The following is a 25,540-nucleotide window of genomic DNA, read 5'->3' on the forward strand; positions in this document are numbered from 1 at the left end:
CTCAAGACTTCACACAGCAATTATGAAAAATGTTTACAGAGGCATAAAACCATGAGGTGGTAATTAGTTTTTATTTATGTTAAAATGTGAATAATCAGTGATTTTTATCTATTATTTCATGTTTTTGTTGTTATCAGAAAGTCAAGTTATTTAATTGTAGGCATCAAATCACTCAGTGGCCTGGCATGTGGGCTTTGTGCCTTTTGTGACACCAAAGGCCAAATGGCCCCGCCTCTAAAATGACGAAATTCCTGAATGCTCATTAAACGTTGCAAAATCAGTTGTGTTTAGTAAAATTACACAGATCTCAGGTTATCTTTAAGCTTAGTTTAAATCATATTATGGGGTATAAAACATTGTCTGTTACAATTATCTTTAAATTGCCAGAATCGGAATATAACAAATAACCTAACATTGATATTAATAATAATTATTATGTTTTTTTTTTAAAATTTTTATTTTTTTTTGAAAACCCACAGTCCCTGATTTGTTGATCCTATTGTGATATAATGATGAAGTAACGAGGGACTACTTACTAACTCCTCTTTACTTTGGGATGCACAGAAACATTACGTAATGGCGGTAATGGTGAGGTTATCATGAAGTAATGAGGAACGACTTGGTAACTAGTCAGTTATGTATCAAAGAGAGTAATGTTTCTGTAATCACTATTATGAGTAGTTACTATTTTGTGTTGCACAGCTGTGGGTTCAGAGTTAAGCAGGCCAGGCTGATGAAGAAAATGGTTATTATGTTGACTCACCACTTATTACCTGATGATTTGTTAATGTAGTAACTCCCTGTCTGTTCTCTAGCAACTCATCATTATCTACTTCACAGTCAGAGTCACTAGGAAACCGCTCATTAATGACTCATTAACTATGTTGGTTGTTTATGGATCGTTTCTCACTTGCTCCTTCGTAACTATGCAGAATTTTTTGTATCATATTGTCAAGTGTAACTGTTTGATGACCACTGATTATTCAGCAAAAGCAGGAATTGTGCACATATTTTTTTCCAATGATGAATTTATTGATTCATGAAAAACAGGAAGAAAAAAAAAGACACATCACACCAACAACACATCAAAATTGTCCCTTAGAATTACATTAATTAATTGTTCCTGCAGAACTGTGTAAAATCATGAGGCTACAAAGACTATAATCAATACGTGAAACCTAATGTAAAGAATGTTTTCTGCATATCAATGAAATTGCTCATTTAATCAGTTGTGACAAGAGGTTTAGAAGGTTGAAAGATACTAGAGCAAGACTCACTACCTTGAGAAGAACCACTGGACTTTCACATAAGTGCAGCTTTGCAGTTCTGAGTGCTCTTACACCCTGCGCTCTTCAAGATATACATGAGCTTACATGACTTAACTCCCACTGACCTGTAAACTTCATCTTCACCTTCAATTCTATGAGTTATGTTGAATACCTCATAAGGGGGGATGAGCACCTCTGCTTCGGACTCACCAAAATATGAATAATGTTTCAAAAAAGCACCTGAACAGGTCTCAATTTTAAAGCAGGTCTCCTTACCAAAGTCTGTCAGGTTTGGCTTGTAAGAGCTAGAAGCAAAGAAACCAAATCTCATTCTTTGGTTTATTTGACCAGTAAATCTAATGTTGGTTCGTCTGTAAGTGGTGTGACAGACGTAATTGTTATTCAGAATCTGTATGGCAGATGTCAGCAGGAAATGTAAGGAATGAAACTGGAAAGAAGAGCCATAGCTGCTCCCACGGGTCCTAACTGCATCATTGAATGTTCTGTAAAACAGCTCATAGTCAGATGTATAAACACAGATTGCTTGCAGGTGATCTTTGGTCAGAGCCATATCCTCTTTCTGTTTTAGTTTATCTTTTGCACAATATTTTGCTTTTTTCCACACATCTGCAAATGGCCCCATGTATTCTTCTAGGAAGTAAGAAGACTTGATTTTTTCCATCATTTTTTGATTGCAACCAAAGTACATGTCATCAACTGAATGGTCAACCATGTCCAATGGGATTTCTAGTTTGGCATCTTGCAGAGTGAAGTTGAAATGGATCTAAAATGGGAAACAAAGAAAAAGAGAAAGCTCATTAAACAGATACTGCTTTATTATTGTGAGTATCTATATGAATAAAACCTGGCCTTTATGGTGAAAGTAACTTCCTGAATAAGGGATTGAGACCAGGCATTTCAGTGGAGCTGTCATGCAAACACCCACCAATCACCAAATTATTGAGAAGGCTCAAACTTCTCAAAAGTGAATTATGGTATCCAGGTAACACCACAGCTATAATACTTGAGCTAAAGCTTGCACAATACCACTCTTAGTCTCTTAGTTTGTGGTTACAAATATAATCGCTGGCTGGATTATGTTCACAGGAGATGTATTTTTGAATGACTGAAACACTAGATTTATTAACTTAACTGTGGCACTAGAGCCTGAGGTTTGCATCCTAAAGCCTATCTATGTGTTTAAGCAACAAAAGCCCTAACATCAGATTTACGTTGTCATATCTCATATCACTGTAGATTTTTGTGTATGAAACCAGGCCACAATCTTTTCCTGTCCTTAACCAAGTGCTACCTGTGCCTAAGCAGAACCATAAAATCGTTTGATAAGGCTGTATTCACTTTAAGAGGATATTCTACTTCAAGATCTAAATTTTCAAATTGCCAAATACATAAATTAAACACATTTCCTATTTTGTTAATTGAAAACATAATCCAGTTGCAAATTCCTTCAAAACATATTTTCTCTTGCAAATCGGTTGTACATAAATGTAAATTCAATGAGACCGGGCTGGCTCCACTCACCCTCATGGAGTCTACCGGCAGTTCCCAGCAAACGAGCAAATACAGTGGAGCAAAGATCAGCACGTTACCCTTCATCACTGCAGTCGGAAAATTGTTCCTAAAGTACACACAGACACGAAACAAGTCAGTGACCATCAGCTGCATCACACTGTGCATCAACATCACAAAAACATTATTATTTTAAAAAAATATGAAATGGTGACTGTCTTTCAGCAATTAAAATTACATTTATATAGTGAAAGGTTGATTTGAATGATCAACTCACCAGTCTTCAGGATGAGAAGATGTTGAGCACTAAGTGAACCTCTCAGGTCAAAGACTGTGATCAGACACCTGGTCCTCAGCACGTACTCAGGACTCATGGACCACTGCATATATACCCTGCTTTTGTGGTCAAGTCCGTGGGCGAGCAGCCCGCATGTGTATTTGTGTGCTGAGTGTCGAGAAGTTGGAATTGATTAGTCAAAGAACTTTTTAGTCAGAACCAAAAAACAGCCCGGAAACCGAAGCCAAGTCAGAGAATCACAAATGTGCAGGTCTCTGTTAAATCAGACATTGATATTTTTCAATGTGTCTTTTTTTAGTATATTACACAAATTCCAGTCAACTGGTGCACAAACTACAGGTGCAGGTGTAAAAAGGGGAGAGTCTGAAATTTCATCCCAGTATAGAAAAACTTGTGGTCAAAAGAGAGTAGTAAGTGTTAGTAAGTGAGCAGGAGAGATGTCATATTCAACCCTTTTCAATATGTTTGGGCGTGATGATGGGAAATTATGGGGGATGGGATGGAATGAGTTCCTGATGTCTGCTCTGCATGGTCATAAAGTGTACAGGGGAGGACACAGTGCTAACGTCCCTGTAGCACATCCTATTTTAGTGAATCTTGGGAGTTGGTGCTTTAAGAATGTCAAATAGGTATTATCTTTAATGGTGTTGTTGCATTTGGTTTTATAGGTTCTGGCCTCAAAGGTCCAAGTCCCAAAATGAAACTTGGAAAGACAGGGATCAGAGTGTAAGAGCAGCATTTTGGCTGCCATGCTTGAGAATTTCGTAGCAGTTATTCTGACCTCTGTGGTGGTATAAATAAAGGTGCCTAACTTTCTTCCATTTCTTTTTTTTTTTTTTTTGGGGGGGGGGGGGCTTTTTGTGCCTTTATGATAGATCAGTGGAGGCTGACAGAAAAGGGGGTAGAGAGAGAAGGGAATGACAGGAAAGAGTCAGACCGATTAGTAGTCGAACCGGTGACTGCCTGCTAAGAGTGTCTTGCACTCACACATGGTATGCACCCTAACCACTCAACTACTGGGCCGCCCACTTTCTTCTGTTTCTGAGAAGAATCTCTTTTGTATGTTTTAGGATATCTCTTCATCAAAGATGTTCCGTGAAAGCCCAGACTCCATTTATTGTTGAGTTTGTTGTCTTTATAAAGCTGCTTCCTCTCATGCCCTTGGTCTAGAAAACCAAAAAATGTGCAAACGTTGACACTGAAGTGTTTTCAGAAGTATATGATTAATCTTCATACCATAAACCAGCAGTGCTCACACATTGCTTACCCCATTCATAGTTCCTCTGACTTTCACACTTTGACCACGCTGATGATATTCTTTAACTTGACTCCCCCTTTGTGGTTACAAGAGATGGCATGGAACATATCACTATTCTTATTTATCAAACTCCTACAATACATGACAATTTCTACTTCAAAGCCAATTGTGCTTTTGTATTCACTCACTGTGTGGTTATTAGAGGTCACACTGAACCACAAAGGTGCAATATAAAAGCTATGGAGTGAAATTTCTGAATTTCTTGAGAGACAAATTATCAGCATTAGTTTGTAAAAAAAATGTACCCCAGTACTTTACGAGGGAGAAGTTTGTCTTTTTTAACATCACTTTATTTATCCAGTAGCTGTTTGTTATTATGCAAAATGAACTTTTACAATAGGAAGCCACAATATTAATATACTTTTTAACAAGTTACAGCTCCTATCACATATACGAGGGCAAAATCTACTGTTATATGTTGTGTATTTAGATGAATAATACTGGAACATTAATTTATATGTAGTATTTTACTACTGCAGTTGTTTAAGTCTGGGCTTATTTTAACTACTTTATATTCTGTTGGCTACCACTTAACCTTCAGCAAGATAATAAAAACAGGCCTGTTTTAAGGCGGTGACACTACGTTTGGCGGCTCGTCCAAGGGTGTACAAAGCAGCAATTAATCCTTCAGTTTATTAGAGACAATCCAATTCAAAATCACAAAATTTAGAGATTGAGTTTATGGTTTTCACTTGAAAGGAAGGATATGAATGCCTTGATAGGCAAAGTATATGAAAAGTAATTGGTAACAAAAGCTGTCCCACAAATGTATTGCAGCAGAGAGGAGAATATTTGAACACTGAAATGTAGTGGAGTAGAAGTATAAGGCTGCGTAAAATGGAAATACTCAAGTAGAGTACAAGTACCTGGAATACAGGACCTGAGTAAATGTACTTATATTCCACCACTGACATGTGATAAGATTAGCTGAACTGACCTGTGTTTGGAGGGCCCTCATTTTCTCTTTTGTTTCGACCTTGAATCAAATATCCTTGTGATATCAACTGTATCATTTCATATGTCAGAAAATGTTGTACGTGCACATATTGCTCTGGTTTTGTATCTTTGAAAAGACTCTGACATTTACGACAGTAGTAATATTTAGTGTCGGTGTAATATCTGTTTCAACTGTGCTGGATGTCCCCCTGTTTCATATGACAGACCAGTGTGTTTTGACCTTTGGAACAAGCCTCAGTTATATCTGATCTCTACTGGTTATAAAGGTGTAACCTTCAGTGTCATGCCAAGAAAAGGGTTATCCCTTGGCCACTGCCAAGCTGTATTGAAGTGCTCTTTTGTGCTGCTCTTCTGTTTTTTTCTGCTAAACTGAACCAAAAAACAGTAGTTGAAGTAGTGAAACAGAGAGTTGAGTCAAGTTTGTACCATATCTGAGAAAATATTTAACCCTAACCCAAGCTCCGCTGCAGCCTGACTGCTGTGGTACTGCCCGTGCCACACTACATGTGACACACCCCAACACCTCTTCATACTCTTTATCTTCTTTCCTCATATTCACTTCTGTTTAATGGGTGAATGCTTAAAGAAGGGGGGTGGGTTAAAAAGAAATGAAGAAAGGATGTAGCAATAAAAAGAAACAATTAAGGGCAGAAGAAAAGAAGACATGAGGGGAAGGATTCTTTCTGGATGTTCCTGTGTTTAGACTTTTGTTCATAGTCTTTGTTGGGCTCACAAACCCAGTTTGGATTTCTGTTTCACCAGTTCAATACGTTTTTTTTTGGGTTTGCATTATTTAATAAAGATGTGAACTGCAAAAAACTCTGCTGCCATCGTGGTCTGCATTTTAGTTTTATTTATTATATATTATTTTATTATAATAGTAAGTTAAATAAATCATTTGATTTCATAAATTCTTAGCTTTATGTAGCCTGCAGCTTGATAGTTTAAATTTTGCAGAACAAGACCAACTATATTCCATTTGGAGCAGAACCATTGTTCCTGTGATTGTATATATTTGCACTTTAAATTACTATGAACTCCTGAACTCTCCAAGATATGTGTGACCTTACATGAATTTACGCCTAGACCTTGAATTATACCCTGATCATTAATTATCACAGTTATATTGAACATCTCTTAATGGGGATGAGCAATTCTGCCTCTGGATCTCCAAATCCAGAAACCTTAACAGGTCTCAATTTTCAAGCAAGTCTTACTCACAAACTGTCTGGTCTGGTTTGTAGGAGGCAGAGGAACCAAATCTATAGATGTTCCCGTTGGTCTGGACTCAGTGAATGTCCTGCATAGTCAGATCTATAGACACATATTGTGTGCAGGTAATATTTGGTCAGAGTCTTATCCTTTCTATATTTTGGTTTATATTCTGCACAACCATTAGATTTGTTCCAGACATCTTCAAGCTGCCCCATTTACTTTTCTTCTTCTACATGTAAGCATTTATACTCGACCATTTTCATAATAGTGTCATTGCATACATGCTATCAAATGAATCTTCAGCCATGCTCACTGACATCCTCTGGTCGGCATCTTGAAGAGTGAAGTTGAAACCGATCTGAAATGGAAAGAGTGGGAAGGTCATTTACCAGAAACCCAGATGGTAAAAATATTTCAAAAGAAATAGGTTCAGACTGGACCACAGTGGCAGACTGATATCATCACTGCAGGAAAACTGGCTCTGAGTATACACACACATAGCACATACTTAAAAATGTTTTACAATCATAATAAACTGCATCATATCAACCTGTACTTGTATTATTGGCATATATAAGTTTTACAGAGAATATACTGAAAAAAAGAATTAGGTTTAAAGTTTTCACTTGCAAAAAAAACAAACATTTGTTTTGATAATTTAAAAAAAATGCTTGATTTAAATTTCAGGTCGCGTAGATGTTAAGCAGTAAATGACTCATGGCCACACACACACACACACACACACACACACATGCACACATACATTTACATGCAAGATGCAGGACTTGCTTTCTTAAAAGAAATGGTGGTGTTTCCACAGTGCAGATGACATTCAGTGGGTCATTTTTTTAACTTCTCAAATGGACTAACTTAACATTTCATTATAACTTAGATCTATTCACATTTTACCTGCTACAAGAAGTCATATTAAAGATCCATATACAGAATTACTGTCACTTTAATTCTAGTTCATAGTACTTGTCAGTGTTAAAGTAGGCAGGGCCCTCCGCACCTTAAGTTTTAAACTACTCATGTTTACCTTTATGAATACTAGTTCAAAAATGGCTCTAAATCCCAGTTTGCCTTCAGAGAAGTCATTCTGTGTAGGATTTGAATTTCTTTTCTCTGGCGCCATCTGATGGTACTATTAAGAGTAACACAGTGGTAAACAGCAGCTGTATGCTCAGAGCTTTCAAGGTGAAAAGGTGTGTCTGTATTACTGGTTGGGCAACACAATAAGAAATTGTGCTCATACATTGACCATAACTTTGTTCCCCTCTGTCAAAATCAGTCATATTAGATGATGTTAAACCTACATTGCTGTATCCATTGTCATGATTTACTGTGGAAAAACTGTCACTTTAATTTGGTCCAGAATTGTGCAGGTTGGGCCATTAGACAGCAGATGAGAGATGAGAGAGAGAGAGAGAGAGAGAGAGAACTGCATGTGTAACAACTGCGTTTGTGTGCAGTATATAAGTATGCATCTTACTGCCAAGCTTGCATGCATGTTCCTCAAATAGATTTTTTCTCTATGAGTGTTCTGTGGCTTCTCAAAGGAAATGGGTCTTTTTTTTTTGTACAAGACAATATGACACAGTGTCTTCCTTCAGAGCATGATGAGTGTGTCAAATTGCTCAAATTGACCCATTAACCACTGTGTTTTAAACTGTTTTCTAATTGATGCAGATTCATCCACACTAAAAAGCAGCAGACGCATCATCAGAAGCATCTGAACACACACACACACACACACACACACACACACACACACACACACACACACAGATACCATTTACTGTAACAAGCTATTGTCTCAAACACTGTCTCAGAGGTTGAGTTATATTGTTTTTGTTCATATTCTTTGTCATAATTCTTTGTTATTTTTCATAATCATATCTTTGTGTTTATGATAATAAACACAGTATATGCAAGCTTATTAGGGTGGCTGTTGGCTTAAACTGAGGCACTTTAATACAACAGTCCTCTAATAAATCCTCCAGGATGAATGTTCAGTTTTTGTTCGAACTATTTTCGAGCGGTGTTGATTCAACTGTATGATCATTATGAGGATGTGGATGGAATTTGTGGTGAATTGTATTGCATTCTACAGAGAGGTATTACAGTAATTTAGCCTAACCGTACGACAGAAAAGGGGTGGGCAAAAAAAAAATACAGAGAGAAACAATTGTCAGTGTGTTTTTGCTCTTCTCACTGATAGAAGCTCTGTTGGAAAAACAGGGACACTTAAGTGTGAGTAAAGGATATTAAGATCATAGAGGCTCATTCAAAGCACCTCATTAAACACACACACATGCACACACACACATACACACACACACACACACACACACACACACACATACACATGCAATTACACATAATAGGGTAATGTCTGTGCTGTTTGAATATTCACCATTTTCAGTTTTATTCAATGTCCTGAGTTTCATTTAAAAAGTTATCATTCACTAGAGTTGAATCACTTGATTTATTCTGGAAGTCTTTATTAACTGTTAGTTCCTTACGTGACCCTTGGTAACTACAAATGTGTGTTCTAATACTGTAAAATGTTCCCATTGATTCTGATTAAGAAGAATTATGATTCAAATTAACTCCAGAACTGTGAAGAAAAGGCCTATAACACATTATATTATACCCACCTGTACCAAAGTAATGGTGGATTGTTCTCTGCCATTCACCAAGGAAGTCAAAACAAATTCAGCTGTTTGACAAATTTATTGATTTCATTCAGAAAATTTCAAAAGCATAAAATCATTTTAGAAAGTCTGCAAATCGTTGCTCATGTTGTTGATTAACATGTCTGACAGGAATGGAAACTTGAGCCTGCAATAGTCAAAGAACATAGGAAGCAAGCAAAGCTTAATTATGTAACACTTTTCACAGACACTAATCACAAAGTGCTTCACAGTTCAAAGAATAGCGAGTCGTAATAAGCTTGGATGTAATAAGGATTGTGTGGTCGTAAAACAAGACTGCTCCACCAGTTTAAAGAGGACCGCTGATCTTTTGTGCAATAGCATGGCAGTTTAGATTGCTCTGCTCTCCTGCACTCTTTAGGACATACACAAGCTCACAGTCGTTCAGATTTTCTACAAATTTATTTTTCCCAATTTTTTTAGTTATAATGAACATCTCATAAGGGGGAATGAGAACTTCCTGCTCTTTATCTTTAAGCTGTGGATATTTCTTCAAGAAAGCACCTGAGCAGGTCGTAATTTTAAAGCAGGTCTTTTTACCAAACTTTGTCAGGTCTGATCTGAAAGAGGAGGAGGTAAAAGAACCAAACCGAACTGTCTGGTTTACTTCGCCCGTAAACTCCTTAGTGGTTCTGCGATAAGTGGTTATACAGTTTTTTTTATTACTGAGGATCTGTATAGCAGATGTCAACCAGAAATGTAAGGAGTGGAGTGAAAAGGAGGTACAATAGTTTTTTCTGTTTGTCCGGATTTCATCATTGAAAATCTTATAAAACTTTTGATTGTTCGTGCCATCATCACCTGTGTAGACACAGATTGCCTGCGTGTGATTCAGGGTTAAAGCCGCATCTTCTGTATCTTTATTTTTAAGTCTATCGATTGCACATTCATTTGCTTTTTTCCAGACTTTTTCAAATATTCCCGTGTTCTCTTTTGTAAAGTATTTGCTGCTGATCATGTCTGCCATCCTTGCATTGCAGCCAAAGTACATATCGTCAACGGCATCTTCAACCATGTTCAGCTGGATGGGCTGCTTGGCATTTTGTAGAGAGAAGATGCTGATCTAGAGGGGAAGGAAAAAGAAGATGAGAAGAAAGATAATGAACTAGATGTAGTTTGTACTATCGTGCAGTGGCAGAAGAATTATTCACACCATTTACTGAAGTTAAAATAGCAACACCACACTGTTTAAGTCCCCAGTTACAAGAGGAAAGTTTAACTTGAGGTTTGCTGTATTTGGTGCTGTACCAACTAATTAGCCCATGTGTAAGGATACTGATTAGTAATCCTATATTTCTTTACTCACACTCAATATTAGCTGAGGTCATTATGTCCCAGATAGATAGATAGATAGAGTTTTTATTGTCATTCAGACTATAGACCATACAGGGCACATCAGAACAAGATTCCGCTAAAAATAATGCAACAAGTACGATACATAAAAAATAAAAAATAAAAAATCAAGTAAATAAATATGTATGTATACAAAATATAAAAAATATTGCACCAAACCAAGCAATATACCACTCACCTTCTTGGAACCAACAGGAAGCATCCAGCAAAGGAGCAAAGGCAGTAGGGGGAGAGTAAGCATGTTACTCTTTATCACTCCAGTCATGCAAACAGCTACTTAAACACACATGGAACAAACAAAAGAGAAATTATATCAGAATTAATGTACTTATGAAGGTACATGCATACTGTGTCTAAATCAACTCTTTGATCAACTCTGAAAATGTGATTTGAAATCTCAACTCACCAGTCTTTCAGAGGAGAAGGATCAAATGTTGTGACAGAACAATGAGTTGTCATCAGACCTACATATACCCCCTCCAGCCCCACCTCCCACACACACACACACACACACGCACACACGCACACACACACTCACACTCACACTCACACACCCACCCACCCACAGGTGCAAGTTTGTGTGTATGTGCTTGTGATGGTGGGTTTTGGTTTTAATCATGCTGTATCCTCTTAAAGGAAATGAGGCTTACTTTTACAAGATTGTTGTCACGTATGCTCAAGTGGACTTGCTAACTAATGTTTTATAACCTGATGCTCCATTAATCCATCAGATCCGTGATTGCACAGTGCACAATCAAGTCAGAGCCAAAGAGGCAGCCTGGAATCCATGTTAATTTTGATGTCATTTAGCAGTGTCTGCCACTGTCTAAGCAAGTAGGGCTTTAAGGATACTTTTATGTTTTCAAAGCAAGCAGTAGTCTGGGCCTGAAGCCGAGGGGACTGGCTGAGGGGAAAAAACTCTTACAACTTAGACCAGTGTTTTTCGGACTCTTTCAGACCAAGGACCACTTACAGTAATCACTAAAAATAAAACTCATGGACCACCTTACTCTGTGAACATCCCCAAACCAATAGAACCTACTACTGCAGTTGTACTGCGGCAGGCCAGATGTCATCAAATGCAGCAGGTTACAAGTCTCAGTTGTGGTGACTACATTACTAGATTTGATGAGTCCATGATCTTGTCCGTTTTCTGTGTTTGATAGTTGATAGGCTGCTGATAACTGGTAAAAGTTAGCACAATCCCAGGGCAGGCTAACTGTTAGCTTCATTCACATTTCCTTTCAAATGTCACAATGACAATGTTTTACATAAATTGCAAAACACCAAATGGTAAAGACCACTCTTTGAGAAACTTTATGTCTTGTAAGATCAAGATACTTGCAGAATTTTGGCCTTAAATGCCAAAGCAACAGTTTTGTAACATGGCATTAGTAAGCACACATCTGAACCTCCAGCTGAGCAGAACAATAAAAAAGACAAAAAATCACTATTACTACAGAGGCTCATTATTGACATAATGTTTTTGGGGAGTGGCACTTGCATTCTGTGGGCTGTCTGAGGGAGAATCCTCTGTCAGTTCAGGGAACAATGTGGATGGATGTGACCCAGCTGCTGAGGAGGTATGATGAGAGGTTGGCCAGGCATCTGGAAACTAGCACACATTTTTTTAAGGCAAGTCCAGTCACATCCAGAACAACCCAATCGTTGTCAGTAGCATGGTAATGGTCACTTTCAATCATGGTCCTGTTAAATGAAACCACAGACCTGTGTGGGGGTAGTAGAGGAATGTTTTGTGGTCTTCTCAGGTGTGTGTGAGAACCACACTGCTGCTGAGTTGTCTTGGTGTCTCTGATTTCGTACATCAGCATGACTAAAGGTTGAAACTGGATGGGCTTATGTGTGAAGAGCTGAATGGCTTGCAGACCATGGCAAAGTTTCCATGCATCACACTCACACATTGCTGTGCACACGATTCAAATTTAGTGCTCTTGCAGGCTTGTGGCAGGTATAAGCATTGCAAGATGTTCTTTGCCGAGCAAACAAGGGCATCTGATGTGATGGTGCAGAAAAGATTCCCAGGTCTGTGTGTGAATCATACATCTTGGCTGGTGACAGAGCACTGATGTAGCTTTTCAGTGAGATCGGAAATGACTCTCAGGACTAGAATGGTAAATTTGTGCTTTTGGCAGCCAGTGGCTTCCTGTACCACTTTGGGGATGTAAAATTCAGGTCATCTTGGTAATCTTTGCAGACATATTTTCGCACAATGATCTCTTGTTCAGTGTTTTGCAGTCAAAGTCAGTGGGAACTAGCTACTGTGGTGGAGAACTGAGGAGGGTCACAGAGATTCTCGAGTGCAAGCGAGGTGAATCTTTGCCACAAATGCGGAATCACCTGAAAATCCAGCCAAAGAGATCTCAGTCCAGATATGTTTGACACAGTTGTGTCCCACCTGCAAAAAAGGTTTGGATCATTTGAAAAACAGAATTTCCTTGAATTTGGTGAATCTGGCTTCTCAGAGTAGGGAGGAGCCTTTCCTGAAACAGCTGAAAGAAACATATGAGCATTTCTTTGATATTGTTCTCCTCTGCAATGAGTTATCAGTGCTGTATTCATCACAGGCTTTGGCTTAAAGGGAAGTTGCAGAACTAACATCTTATATGAATGAAACCAAGATCACAGAGTCCATAGGAGAAGTCAGCAAACGTTGTCTGTTCCTGACCGTTGAGAACGTTTGCTGCTTTGAAGAGGAGTGAAGCTTTCATTCAGAACACTGGGTCAAGGGTGTGTGAAAGGTCTGGGCCTAATGGCAACGGAGTGAAAGCTGCTGCACTACCTCAAGGCTGAGGATACATTCTATAAAAGAATAACCGAGCACTTTGTGAAAAATGAACTGGTGCATGGGTTTCTTTATACAGATGTGCAAAACAGTGCTGCCAAGCTACCTGGCCATGTGGACAGGTAGTTCTGAGCTCGAATGAAGCTTAACGTAACTTCTGTCTCTGCTCCCTGTAATCAGCTGACCATGGGCGCTAACATATTTTGCCATAATCTCAATCAGCCATTCAGGTTGTTGCTGTCAAACTTTAAATCTGTTCTCTCTTCTGCTGTCAGCTGTCCTTTCAGAGGGGATCGCAGCGACGCTCTTCCTTCCCATCAGAATCCATTTCCTCATCACATCCAGATCTTCTGCATCCTCATCATTCCATCACCACGACCACCACCACCATCTAGACCTGGGAGATTTCCTACATTATGCTCAGCATCTTCCCCCTTTTCTAAATGTGATGTCATCACAACGTGGGTCAAACGGCCAAAGACTCTCTCACATCTCATCTCTCCTGTTCTGCACATGGCAATAAAGGTTTTTGTTCACTCAAAGATCTCTGAGTCTCTCTTGATTGAACTACTGCATTCTAGGAACATACAATGTACAAATCGCAACTAATTACTGGTGTAATGGCTCAGGACCATAGGCCGAGTTACATAACACTGAAAGATTCAATAAAAATGTATATAACAGCAATTTTCTTGTTTGTGTGTAAATGGAACACAGTCTGAAGCTGTCATGAAGTGTCACTTCAAAAAAAAAAAAGAAAAAAAAAAAGAGAGGCCACAAACAGGAAAACCTAGATGTAACTTCTTTTGGTTACCCTTTTGCCTTTATTCAATAGCTGACAGCAAAGACATACAAGAAAAGTGAGTGAGTGTGGGGGATGACATGTAACCACTGTCTCCAGTCTGAAGTGAACAACAGACGTCACAGGGATGTACTGACTCATTTTCACAAGATTGTGTTTTCTTTGTATGAATGGACAAAAGAATTAAACAGAGCTACCAGGAACTGTCAGTTCATTCAGTCTGTTATTTATCATTGGCTTCATTTCCAGAGGCAAAAGGCAGCTCTTTAAAAAAAAAACCCAAAAAACATGATTGTACTACTACATTGTACTACTACTTTCCCACGACAGGGACCTGAGCTTTGCACAAAGATAAATCACTCACGTGACTTTATATATCCACAGCAGACACCGGTACACTGGGGGGATATATCAGATACTGTGTGAAAGTTTCAGAAACTTTGCTTGACCATTCACCATATGCTGCGGTTATTAAAAGACAAGTGCGATATTTCATTTTGGTTGCAAACCTGCTATTTTGATTTTCGTCTCTTCTCATTTCTAATAGGGACTTTCATTATGTGGCCATGGAGGTTCTTACAAAGGACAATGCAAACAATCATGTTCATTTGCATTTTTCCCCTCTCTGCAGCCCTTTATTGCAGCAGACGTTTTGACTTGTCATAATAGGAAAAGCACAGATCTTTCAGTAAACCATAACAGAGTAACAGTGAGCCAGCGTGTGCAATACCAGGACCCAGGAAACTGAAGCAGCTACATGTGATTCAGTCTTCATTAATTTTATCATTTGCACCTGTGCTTTTCTCACTGCAATTAAATGTGTCACAATACCCTCTGTGAAAAAGGCCATTAACAGGATTCATGCTTCAATACTGTTCCAATAGAGGGCAGCATTGTCCAACTATTTGACCCCAGTCATGCCGGTGCTTGCAGTTCTCAACACTGTGCCATTATGTGTGTGTGTGTGTGTGTGTGTGTGTGTGTGTGTGTGTATTGGGAGGGGGCAGGGGGGTGAAGGGGCATGTTGGAGAGAGCAGGGAGGAGCGAATGGATTGTTGCACAAACAAAAGGAGCTAGAGGAGATACAATATGCCAATAAAAGGCAAAGATGGGGGTAAGGGTACAGCAAGGTAGGGGTGGTTTTTCAGGAAGAGAGGATAAAAAAATAAACTGAGAGAGGAAGAGGCAGGGAATAGCAAGGAGTATCCTGTTACACTGCAGGCCTAGCAGCGAGATGAGAGAAAGTCAGACGGAGACAGTTAAGGAGACTGTGAGAAGACAGGAGCACAGAGTGAAGTAAGAGTGCAAGCAAACAGGGAACGTGAAGCTCCAGAGAGGATCGTAGGAATTGGCTGAGAGTAGATATTTGGCTTAGCAGCGGCATACCTTGGAGAGCAAGAGAGGAACACAGTACTACAGCAAAGAGGGAGACGTAGAATAAGAATAGACCCAGTGGAGAATGAGGCCTGTACAAAGCACACACAGCAAGGTACAAGTGCGCATATATGTGTGTGGGTGTAGTGTTCAATGAATTACTCCAACATTCCCAGCTGAGGAAAAAGAAATGAATGCAAAAAAAAAAAAAGCAGAGTGAAGGGTTGGGGAAAGGGGAAGCTGCAAGATACAGATGGAGAGAATGGAGGAGGAGGAAGAGAAATTCAAATGTGAGAATGCGAGTGAATGAGTAAAAATGAGGAGGGAAGCGAGGAAGGAGGAGGACTAGTGAGGATTTAGAGAGAGTGTGAGGAATGACAAAAAATGTGGAGAAGGAAAGGGAGTGATAGAGGAGAGAGAATAAATGGAGGTTAAGGTAAATTAAGAAAGTAGGAGGATAGTAAAGGAAGGAGGGAGACTGCAAAAAAAAGAAGAAGTTATGGGAAAAAAAGGATGATGCAAGAAATTAGGAAGGGGTGTAGGAATGAAATAGAGGCTAAAGTGGGAGGGAGATAGTCATTAGGATAAGATACCACAGAAAGAAGCAAGCTAGAGGAAGGAAAGTAGCTGTATGTAGTGTCTTTGTTTTAAATTATCAACCCTATTGACACACAGGAAAGTAAATTTTGGATTGGATTATTGGATTTGGATTATGTCCAATGCCAACCTTTTTACAATTCTCCCTTTTTACAAAATCTGCAAAATGTAAAGACTTTATAGAAAAAGATTGTGGTTATGGAAAATAAACTATGTGTTTAAGGTTATACAGTCTAAAACAACTGATTAGGACCAATCATAATGATAAAGGTCGTTGTTAAGAGAGGGATTCAAACCCGCATCTCCTGCAATGACACCGAATGCTGGCAGGAGAAAAAAAATCAAGAGCTGTGGAATTGTCCAATATAGACATAAATCCATAGGATCCTGGCTGATCTTCCAGTCAGGACAGTCCAGGTAGGATTGTTCTGTGAAATACAGTGAACTTTTTCTAAAGAAAGACACTTTATTGAGTTTGCTCAGCTGGATTGTGTCATAGAAAGTCATAGTCAATGTAAGGACCAGACACACAGTACAAAACGGTTTACACCTCAAATCTAAGGTGACTGAAAGACTGAAAGAGTTTAAGCAAACAATGGAGAGGCCCATGGAGGGGGCAGAGGTGATTTAGAGAAGGACTTTAGTTTCAGTAAATGAAGGTAGAGGAGGAGGGATGGAGATAATATGGATAGATGCAGTGCTGGGTGGATAAAAATTAGTGAGAGTAAGCCAGCACATCACAGAGCAGAGTGGGTGTGTATAAAAGGGATGACAGTGAGTTACCACCTGCTGAGGATGGCTGGATGAGGCATGAAGATGGATATTTTAAGTATATTTTTAGTGGATTTGCGCCAGCTGATATCAGCAAGGATGAAAGGAAGGAAGGACAGGAAGAGAGAGAGAGACTAGAGAAGGAAAGAGACAGGCATGTGGAGGTGAGAAGTGCCATATGATTCAGTTTATGGATATATGAACTTTTTTTTAATTTAGAATTTTTTTTTTTGCTGTATAGAAATATTTCTGTAAAAGTTTCAGTGCATTGTGATGAGTTTGTAGCTATAAATAGATGATATTTTCAGTGATTTCTCAACAGATGACACAGTAGTAATGTGATAATAGACGTGAGGATGGAGGGCTGAAATCAGAAAAAACAAAAAAGCTGCATAAAAGAGGTTGATATTTGGAAAACTGATGAGGAAGGGAGGAAAACTGGAAAATGCAAAGTGACAGGAGGTGTTCACTTTCAGAGAATCAGATCCAGCCAATGCATGGAGAATAGAGCGTGGGAGAAGTGGAGAAAGGAGGTGCACAGGTAGTATGTTTCAATGAGTTAGTGTCAGTGGACACAGCGGAAGGGATCCTCTTCAAGTGGGTCACAGAGGCTGCAGAAACAGACATTTATCACATATGGCAGTACAGCATTGTATATCTATATATATTTATGTGTGTATGTGTGTGTATGTGTTGTATAAATTTCTCTCCATTGTTTCCCTCTCTTTTACATACAGTTTGAAAAGTGTGTGTGTGTGTGTGTGTTTGCATATCATAGTGAGTCAAACAGCTTTGAAAGGGCACAGATGCTGCGGCAGGTGAGGACAGACTGTTCCCTCCATTTTTCTCATTTTTCTCTTCATCAGTTCAACCGCTTTTCTCATTTTTTCCAATGCCACCCACATGTTCCTAAGCTCTATTTGAATGTGTTTCATGTTATTTAGCGACCTTGAAAAATAACTGAATTAACCCCGTACTCACTTCCTTGTACTCACCTGCATTAAAAGATCAGTAATTGTGTACCTGGCTGATAAAACAAACAAGACGACAGGTAGCATTGTTAGATCTAATAAACCTAATAATATTCCTAATAATATTAGGAATTTGGCACTGAGTGACTGGGGATGTCTGCCTCACATTAATGCTCTCTCTTTTTTACCTCCTCTTCTCTTCTCTGCTTTTTGACTCCTTCCCCTTGGTCTCTTTGTCCTTCTCTTACTCCCTCTACTTTACTATCAGGTAGCATACAGTGTCAGGAGCAGCGGCAGTAGTCCCCAGTGCTGTGCTATCACTCTCACTTCCTGCTGTACTTCAAATGAACTGCTCTGAGGGTAACAGTGGTCGGGAGTCACACAGAAGTTTCCAGAAATAATAATGGAAACACTTTGCACACTAGTGTGTGTGTGTGTGCACGTGTGTGTGTGATTGCTTGTGTTTATTTTTCCAAACAAAGTGGAAAATGAGGAACACAGGCTTTGCAGCTGATGAAAAAGCACATAAGGACATGATACAGTCAGGTGGCAAAAACACAGATGAGGAATGACAGACAGAACAAATAGATGAGACGATGCAACAATCACTTTCCAAACAAACGGCTTCGGAAAAAGCATGCGATGTGTAGCCATGAAAAAAAAGAGCTTTTTACTGAAAAATGAAATATGATATAAGGTATGGTTAAAGCTGCAACAGTCAAGAGTTTTGTGTAAAAATGCCCCTGTTTTATAATCTAAAAGATGAGATTCAGCAGACAACAGCATCTCATCCCCACTAATGCAGACCCAGTAGATTTGCCCTATTTACCCAAATTAAATTCCTCTGCTGGGTACAGACTCTGGGGGGAAATGTTCTGAGCCAGCAGGAAGTGACAAATTGAAACTCAACAGTCCAGACTCCTGAAATGGTGTGTGTCGAAAGAAAGCATGGTATAGCTCAGTCTACATAAAACCTTGGGTTCTCTCTTCCCATTAGTAGTCAGTAAATCATCAGCTTAGTATAAAGTATTTGCCTGTCACTATGACATCACCTCACAGGATTTCAGGTCTCATCAACCTGCAAATTGCCTGGCACCTCTTTAGAACCTTCACATATTTATGAGTATATAGGCTTCTGTGTAAAGTGTGCTCGACTGGATTGGTAAAGATTTATTTTGAAAAATCATTTTTAAAAATCTAAGTAGTTTCTGAAAACGAGATCTTTCATCTCTGTTACTGGCATCAGGAAAAACAAGAGCAAACCTCAGAATAAGACAGAGGTGAGACAAGGGACAAGAGAGAAACCACAAAGAAAATCAAAAGGAGAGTTGTGAGGATGACTGAGAAAATGTCACTGATCTGATGTTAATGTTTTCACTGTCTGGTACTGTGTGTGTAATATTTGTAGATTCATCATTTCCACACATCTTACTCTACAGCAGGGCTGATAATGTACAAGTAAAATAGCCTGGTCTTGCACAAGAATAATATACTCAGGTTTTATCTCTCATAGTCAGAAGCTGCTTTAGAAGAAAGAGGTTTCTTTCACGGAGGATATTTTGGAAGGTCGCTTTCACCTGAACACTGTCCCTTTCTCCTGAAGGCTGCATGCTGCACTGTGTCCACTCGCATGTGGCCAGTGCCTGTGTGTTAAAATGTGGGGAAGGCCAACGGTTTCACAGGAGGAGCTCAATTGCACAAAAATGCTGGCAGTGTATATTTTGGGGATTACACCAAATTGGTGGCCAAAGAAAGGGAGACATGAATCATATAAACCTCAACCCAAAAGTCAATCAGGTTTCACTTAGCAGATTTTCTTACTTGATTCGGGACCAGTTGCCTGGTAATGTGAGTCTACTCCACATGCAGCATCAACAGGTATTGAAATGATCCACATAACATACACTGTTTTGTCTATGTCTGAGGACTTCAAAACTATTAGGTATCCTAAGTGGCGAATCAGTGAACTTTTGCAATGTTTGCTTTGTTCTAAATTTTCACTATTAGCAAATCCATTAAAACCATGTGGCCCTTTTACAGTACATTACTTCCTGACTCTTTGTGCCTGTTTATAGCTTCAGATGTTTTATCTGCTCTGTTCAGTCAAAAATAGGTTGGTTTTGTCAGTTTTTTCTCTTCATTTTGTCGTATAAATAGCCCTCAGATCAAATTTAGCATGACATTATAGAGGCATTAAAGATACTGTAACCTGCACTTACCCTGCTATCACCCCGTATCTGCACATGTGTCTGCATACAGTATACTCTGTGATACTCTTTGGTCTTTCTTATATTAAGCTGGAAGCTGTCCCACCAGGTTATCACCCTCTCCGGGGAGTGTGTTATAGGCTTGGGGCCAGCAGGAAGTAGATTCTGACCACGTACAACAACGGCAGAGCCAAAATATTTATGTTCTTCTTATTGATGTCTGTTTAAATCTTTTGAAGTTTTTTACTACTAAATTAGATTTTGGTTGTGACTACAGCAATATGCCTTTGTTAATAGATAGATCTAATTAAGAGCTTAAAGCAGATGTGCTATATAAAAAACTCATTTTGATTTATAGACATAAAAATACTTCTCAAGGCCTGTTGGCTCCAAGCCAGTGGTTTGTGGTTAAGTCTGGAGTCAGTCCCTGTTTGATAGAGAAACACCCCAGCTGAGGTGAGTCTGGATTCGGTTAGTTTATACATTGTGCCACATAGCTACAGTCCTGTCCTACTCTATACATCAAGTGCGACCAGGATTGTCTGAATTATTTAGGGGAAGTAACTTTTGAAATTTGGTTTGTGCTGAGGTGTTATTTTTACCATCGGGATAAGTGCAGTGAGTGGTCTCGATGACCTAAGGATAAACAAGACAAGGACTAAACCTTATGGTCAAATTGTGATTTTATAACTTCAACATCGTCTGACAAAATCACCAAACACATAAATTAAAGACAAAGATTGTGCTGTGATTTCAGCACACACCGTACAGCACAGTATATTTACTTTACTTTAAAATGATCACTTAGACAGAAAGTTAGATGAGACAGACTATTTTTCTTTCTTTTTGAAGTTATTTTTTCAGGCTTTTGCCTTCAGTACAGTCAGAGTGAGAGACAGGAAGGTTGGGGAAAGAGAGAGAGGGGATGATATGCAGTAAAGGCCCACAGGTTGGAATCAAACCCAGACCTCCATGGCAAGGACTAAGCCCAAATAACATGCGCTCGACAAGGTGAGCCACCAGGGCGCCCCGAGACAAATTATCTTTCTTATTTTGTCTCTAACGCAGAGCACAGCCTACGTCTGAGATCCACAATAGTTTAGCCTTTAAGTACTTCCAATGTAACTTCCACAACGTAACAGATATTTAGTAGAAGTTAGTTTTAGTTATTTTAGTTATTTAGTTCATTATTTGCAGTTCCCAAGCAGCCGGGAAACCAGAGCCGCTTAATAGACTACCTGCGACTAGAGGTACACACCAGGTTTATACCCAGTTTGTTTGAAAAAAAGTCTCTAAATATAGCAACAGGCTGTAAACACCACCCACATAAAACTCAGTGCCAAGGCACTCAGCTGACCAATGGTGGAAGTATGATCACTCAGTCATCCAGTCAGTCAGTCAGTCAGTCAGGGACATTCAAGATTATAGGGCTATCCTCATTGTTGTGGCCGAGTCACTCAACAGTGATAAAAAGACAAGCTGTAATGTGCCCTAAAACACTTGTGCAACCTTCTATGGAACTAGAATTACCACCTCAGCCAAGTTCCAGGAAATATGGTCACGATCCCCCCTTCCTGAATTACAGCATTGAATAATGCCACAGTCAAGTTGACCTTTGACTTTTTGAATATAAAATGTCATTACTTAAGTTATCCTACTGGGCAGTTGAGTTAAACTGAATCATAATTAGTGTATGAGTTTGTGAGCTATGGCCAAAAACGTGTTTTGTGAGGTCACAGTGACCGCTGGGCATTCCTAATATATCGCATTCACAAGAACCTGAGATCACTGTGACCTTGAACTTTGACCTTTGCCCCCCAAAATCTAATCAGTTCATTTCTGAGTCCAAGTGGATGTTTGTTCCAAATTTGAAGAAATTCCTCCAAGATTTCTCAAGTGTCACACAAACATTTGAGTCATTGCACTGTACCCACCTACAGTATATCTTCTGCTTCTTAAGGAAAATGTGGTGCAGAGCTTGTTTGCACTGCAGTGGCAAAATGGCAAAGAGGTTTTATTTAAATTTATTAATTATGCAGGTCACTGTAAGATAAGATAAGCAGAAAGTGAGAATGTAACATTGTGGCATGTTTGGTGCTAGGATTTGTAAGTCTCATGTGTCTTTAGCACTGTTGAAGCATGCTCTACCTGTACTGTAACTGGCATGTTTTGAAAACCACTTGAAGGTAGCACATTATACTAATACTGTGGTGACTCATGGCAGAGTTTACGATATAACGATAGCGTAAGATAATGAGGAAAATATTATAAGTTTAGATTGACAAGGCAGCTGTTTGGCTTCAAAACACTTGAATTACATGGAAAGAAAACAATTATTTATTTATGTATTTCGTTGTCACTGAGCTGCACATAAGCTAAATAGAGGTACATCGTCTCACTATGCAAACTGCACTGTGAACAGGCCATGATGTACAGTACAGGCCAAAAGTTTGGACACACCTTCTCATTGAATGCGTTTCCTTTATTTTCATGACGATTTACATTGTAGATTCTCACTGAAGGCATCAAAACTATGAATGAACACATGTGGAATTATGTAGTTAACAAGTACACACTCTTGGTATTCTCTTGATCAGCTTCAAGAGGTGGTCACCTGAAATGGTTTTCCAACAGTCTTGAAGGAGTTCCCAGAGATGCTTAACACTTGTTGGCCCTTTTGCCTTCACTCTGCAGTCCAGCTCACCCCAAACCATCTCGATTGGGTTCAGGTCCGGTGACTGTGGAGGCCAGGTCATCTGGCGCAGCACTCCATCACTCTCCTTCTTGGTCAAATAGCCCTTACACAGCCTGGAGCTGTGTTTGGAGTCATCGTCCTGTTGAAAAATAAATGATGGTCCAACTAAACGCAAACCGGATGGGATGGCATGTCGCTGAAGGATGCTGTGGTAGCCATGCTGGTTCACTATGCCTTCAATTTTGAATAAATCCCCAACAGTGTCACCAGCAAAGCACCCCCACACCATCACACCTCCTCCTCCATGCTTCACGGCGGGAACCAGGCATGTAGAATCCATCCGTTCATCTTTTCTGCGTTGCACAAAGACATGGCGGTTGGAACCAAAGATCTCAAATTTGGACTCATCAGACCAAAGCACAGAATTCCACTGGTCTAATGTCCATTCCTTGTGTTTCTTGGCCCAAACAAATCTCTTTTGCTTGTTGCCTCTCCTTAGCAGTGGTTTCCTAGCAGCTATTTGACCATGAAGGCCTGATTCGCGCAGTCTCCTCTTAACAGTTGTTCTAGAGATGTGTCTGCTGCTAGAACTCTGTGTGGCATTCATCTGGTCTCTAATCTGAGGCTGGTGACTCAGATGAACTCATCCTCAGCAGCAGAGGTGACTCTTGGTCTTCCTTTCCTGGGGCGGTCCTCATGTGAGCCAGTTTTGTTGTAGCGCTTGATGGTTTTTGTGACTGCACCTGGGGACACATTCAAAGTTTTCGCAATTTTCCGGACTGACTGACCTTCATTTCTTAAAGTAATGATGGCCACTCGTTTCTCTTTACTTAGCTCATTGGTTCTTGCCATAATATGAATTCTAACAGTTGTCCAATAGGGCTGTCGGCTGTGTATCAACCTGACTTCTGCACAACACAACTGATGGTCCCAACCCCATTAATAAGGCAAGAAATTCTACTAATTAACCCTGACAAGGCACACCTGTGAAGTGAAAACCATTTCAGGTGACTACCTCATGAAGCTCATTGAGAGAACACCAAGGGTTTGCAGTGCTATCAAAAAAGCAAAGGGTGGCTACTTTGAGGAATCTAAAATATAAGACCTATTTAAGAGTTAAGAGTTATTTCACACTTTTTTGTGAAGTACATAATTCCATATGTGTTCATTCATAGTTTTGATGCCTTCAGTGAGAATCTACAATGTAAATAGTCATGAAAATAGAGAAAACACATTGAATGAGAAGGTGTGTCCAAACCTTTGGCCTGTACTGTATCTGTTCAGTTTTCTGTGCACTGTTCCTTCAACTGCAAAAACAAAAGTGAAGACAACGCTTTGCTTGACCAGATATTTGTCCTGTTGTCCTTAAGTAAGACATGTACTTATCTCCACCAGCTCGAGTGATGCTGTTCTGTTGGTCGTCGCTGGCTTTACTGGAACCATGACAGTTCTCATGATGGGTCAATAAAACAATCATATTGTTGTTTGGTTTCATCTGGGTTGTAATACCTCTGGATTTTGAGAGCTGTTTGCAGTGTAGCACAGTGGAGAAACACAGTGGGCAGCAACTGGTGTGTCTGGAGTTCTGAGAGGAAGGAATTGTACTTTCAAGAGGCAAACTGTTTTTTTTTGTCTGGGTGTATTGACTTGTTTTTAATTTGAAATGTGTCCCACAGTCAGCACACTTTTCTCGACAGTAACTCCCACTGGGACTTGCAGTTTAATTTAAAGAGTCCAGAGGATTTATTTTGTGTTTAGTTTGAAGTGTGTTCCACAGCCCATATCCTCCATTGGACTGTGTCTCACACCCCCTCAACTTTATGGAAGTGCTGCACTAAATTGCCAAAATACCCCTTTAAAGGCAGTTTCTAATGGAGCAATGGTAAAAAAGTATTTTTTAAAACACTTTCCAGTGCCCCACCAGTCTAGTAAGACACTATTTATACGGATGTGTTATGTTTATTTCCATTAGGATTATGTGGTTTTTGTTTTGAAATTCATTCAATTCATGTAGTTTGTAAAAAAAAGGCTGGTGAGACACAGGTTGTATCCGCATGTTGTGTTTGTGAAGGATGTAGGAGTGGAACATGTTCCAGTTTTTAATAATTTATTCACAGGGATAAAAAAATCTGCTCAGTTTGGGACATATAACTGACATTTACATGGTTATCTAATGAGGAAAACCTTTTTGATTGTCATAAAAAAAATCTGATCTGTGTTAAAAAAAACAATCTAATGTTTCTGGTGGATCTCTGCAAAAGAAATATTTACTGAAGGCTACATCACTACGGTTTGTACTCTAACGTTTGTGGTGTCCTCCCTTGAGAGAGCGTGATGCTAGGTTTGGAGCGTGTCCCAGTGTGTGTAAAAATTTGCTGACTGACATCCTGTATAGTGCTGAGGCTTCGGCTTCCAGCAAAACCCCTGACGTCACTTCTCATCTCTGTCATCCAGCTCCTCTTCCTCTACTTTCTCCACTGCTTCTTTTTCTGCATGACTGACTTTTTTTTCATGTTTTTTTTTCTACGGACAGTGTCACTCTGTCTTTCGCTATCTCTTTCACACAAATACACATGGACTTATAAAAGTGTGCCACATCAAAGGCACAGATGTAGGCATAAAAACAAAAGGACTAATTGTCTTTCTGATGTCAGGTCTCAGTCA

General features: G+C 39.4%; 2 protein-coding genes across 2 annotated transcripts; both read right to left on the reverse strand.

The window, feature by feature from the left end:
* Nucleotides 1–1,203: 1,203 nt before the first annotated feature.
* Nucleotides 1,204–2,885, reverse strand: LOC139635974 (erythroblast NAD(P)(+)--arginine ADP-ribosyltransferase-like). Its single transcript, XM_071503589.1, has 2 exons — nt 2,811–2,885; nt 1,204–2,052 (listed from the first exon to the last, which is right to left on the reverse strand). The coding sequence occupies exons 1-2, from the start codon at nt 2,883–2,885 to the stop codon at nt 1,303–1,305; spliced, it is 825 nt and encodes a 274-aa protein (XP_071359690.1). The 3' UTR covers nt 1,204–1,302.
* Nucleotides 2,886–9,398: 6,513 nt separating this feature from the next.
* On the reverse strand, nt 9,399–10,924 carry LOC139636981 (ecto-ADP-ribosyltransferase 4-like). Its single transcript, XM_071505435.1, has 2 exons — nt 10,835–10,924; nt 9,399–10,366 (listed from the first exon to the last, which is right to left on the reverse strand). The coding sequence occupies exons 1-2, from the start codon at nt 10,919–10,921 to the stop codon at nt 9,593–9,595; spliced, it is 861 nt and encodes a 286-aa protein (XP_071361536.1). The 5' UTR covers nt 10,922–10,924; the 3' UTR covers nt 9,399–9,592.
* Between the last annotated feature and the right edge of the window lie 14,616 nt (nt 10,925–25,540).

The sequence above is a fragment of the Trachinotus anak genome, unplaced genomic scaffold (assembly GCF_046630095.1).
Source record: "Trachinotus anak isolate AG129_WGS33_773 ecotype Australia unplaced genomic scaffold, CSIRO_AGI_Tana_v1 ptg000019l, whole genome shotgun sequence".
In the NCBI taxonomy this organism is placed as follows: domain Eukaryota; kingdom Metazoa; phylum Chordata; class Actinopteri; order Carangiformes; family Carangidae; genus Trachinotus; species Trachinotus anak.

Coding starts and splice junctions, on each gene's coding strand:
- LOC139636981 (XM_071505435.1), bottom strand. CDS start 10,921: ATGACTGGAGTGATAAAGAGTAACATGCTTACTCTCCCCCTACTGCCT. Junction 10,367..10,834: donor TTCCTGTTGGTTCCAAGAAG/GTGAGTGGTATA, acceptor CTTCCCCTCTAG/ATCAGCATCTTCTCTCTACA.
- LOC139635974 (XM_071503589.1), bottom strand. CDS start 2,885: ATGAAGGGTAACGTGCTGATCTTTGCTCCACTGTATTTGCTCGTTTGC. Junction 2,053..2,810: donor TGCCGGTAGACTCCATGAGG/GTGAGTGGAGCC, acceptor TTCCCATTTTAG/ATCCATTTCAACTTCACTCT.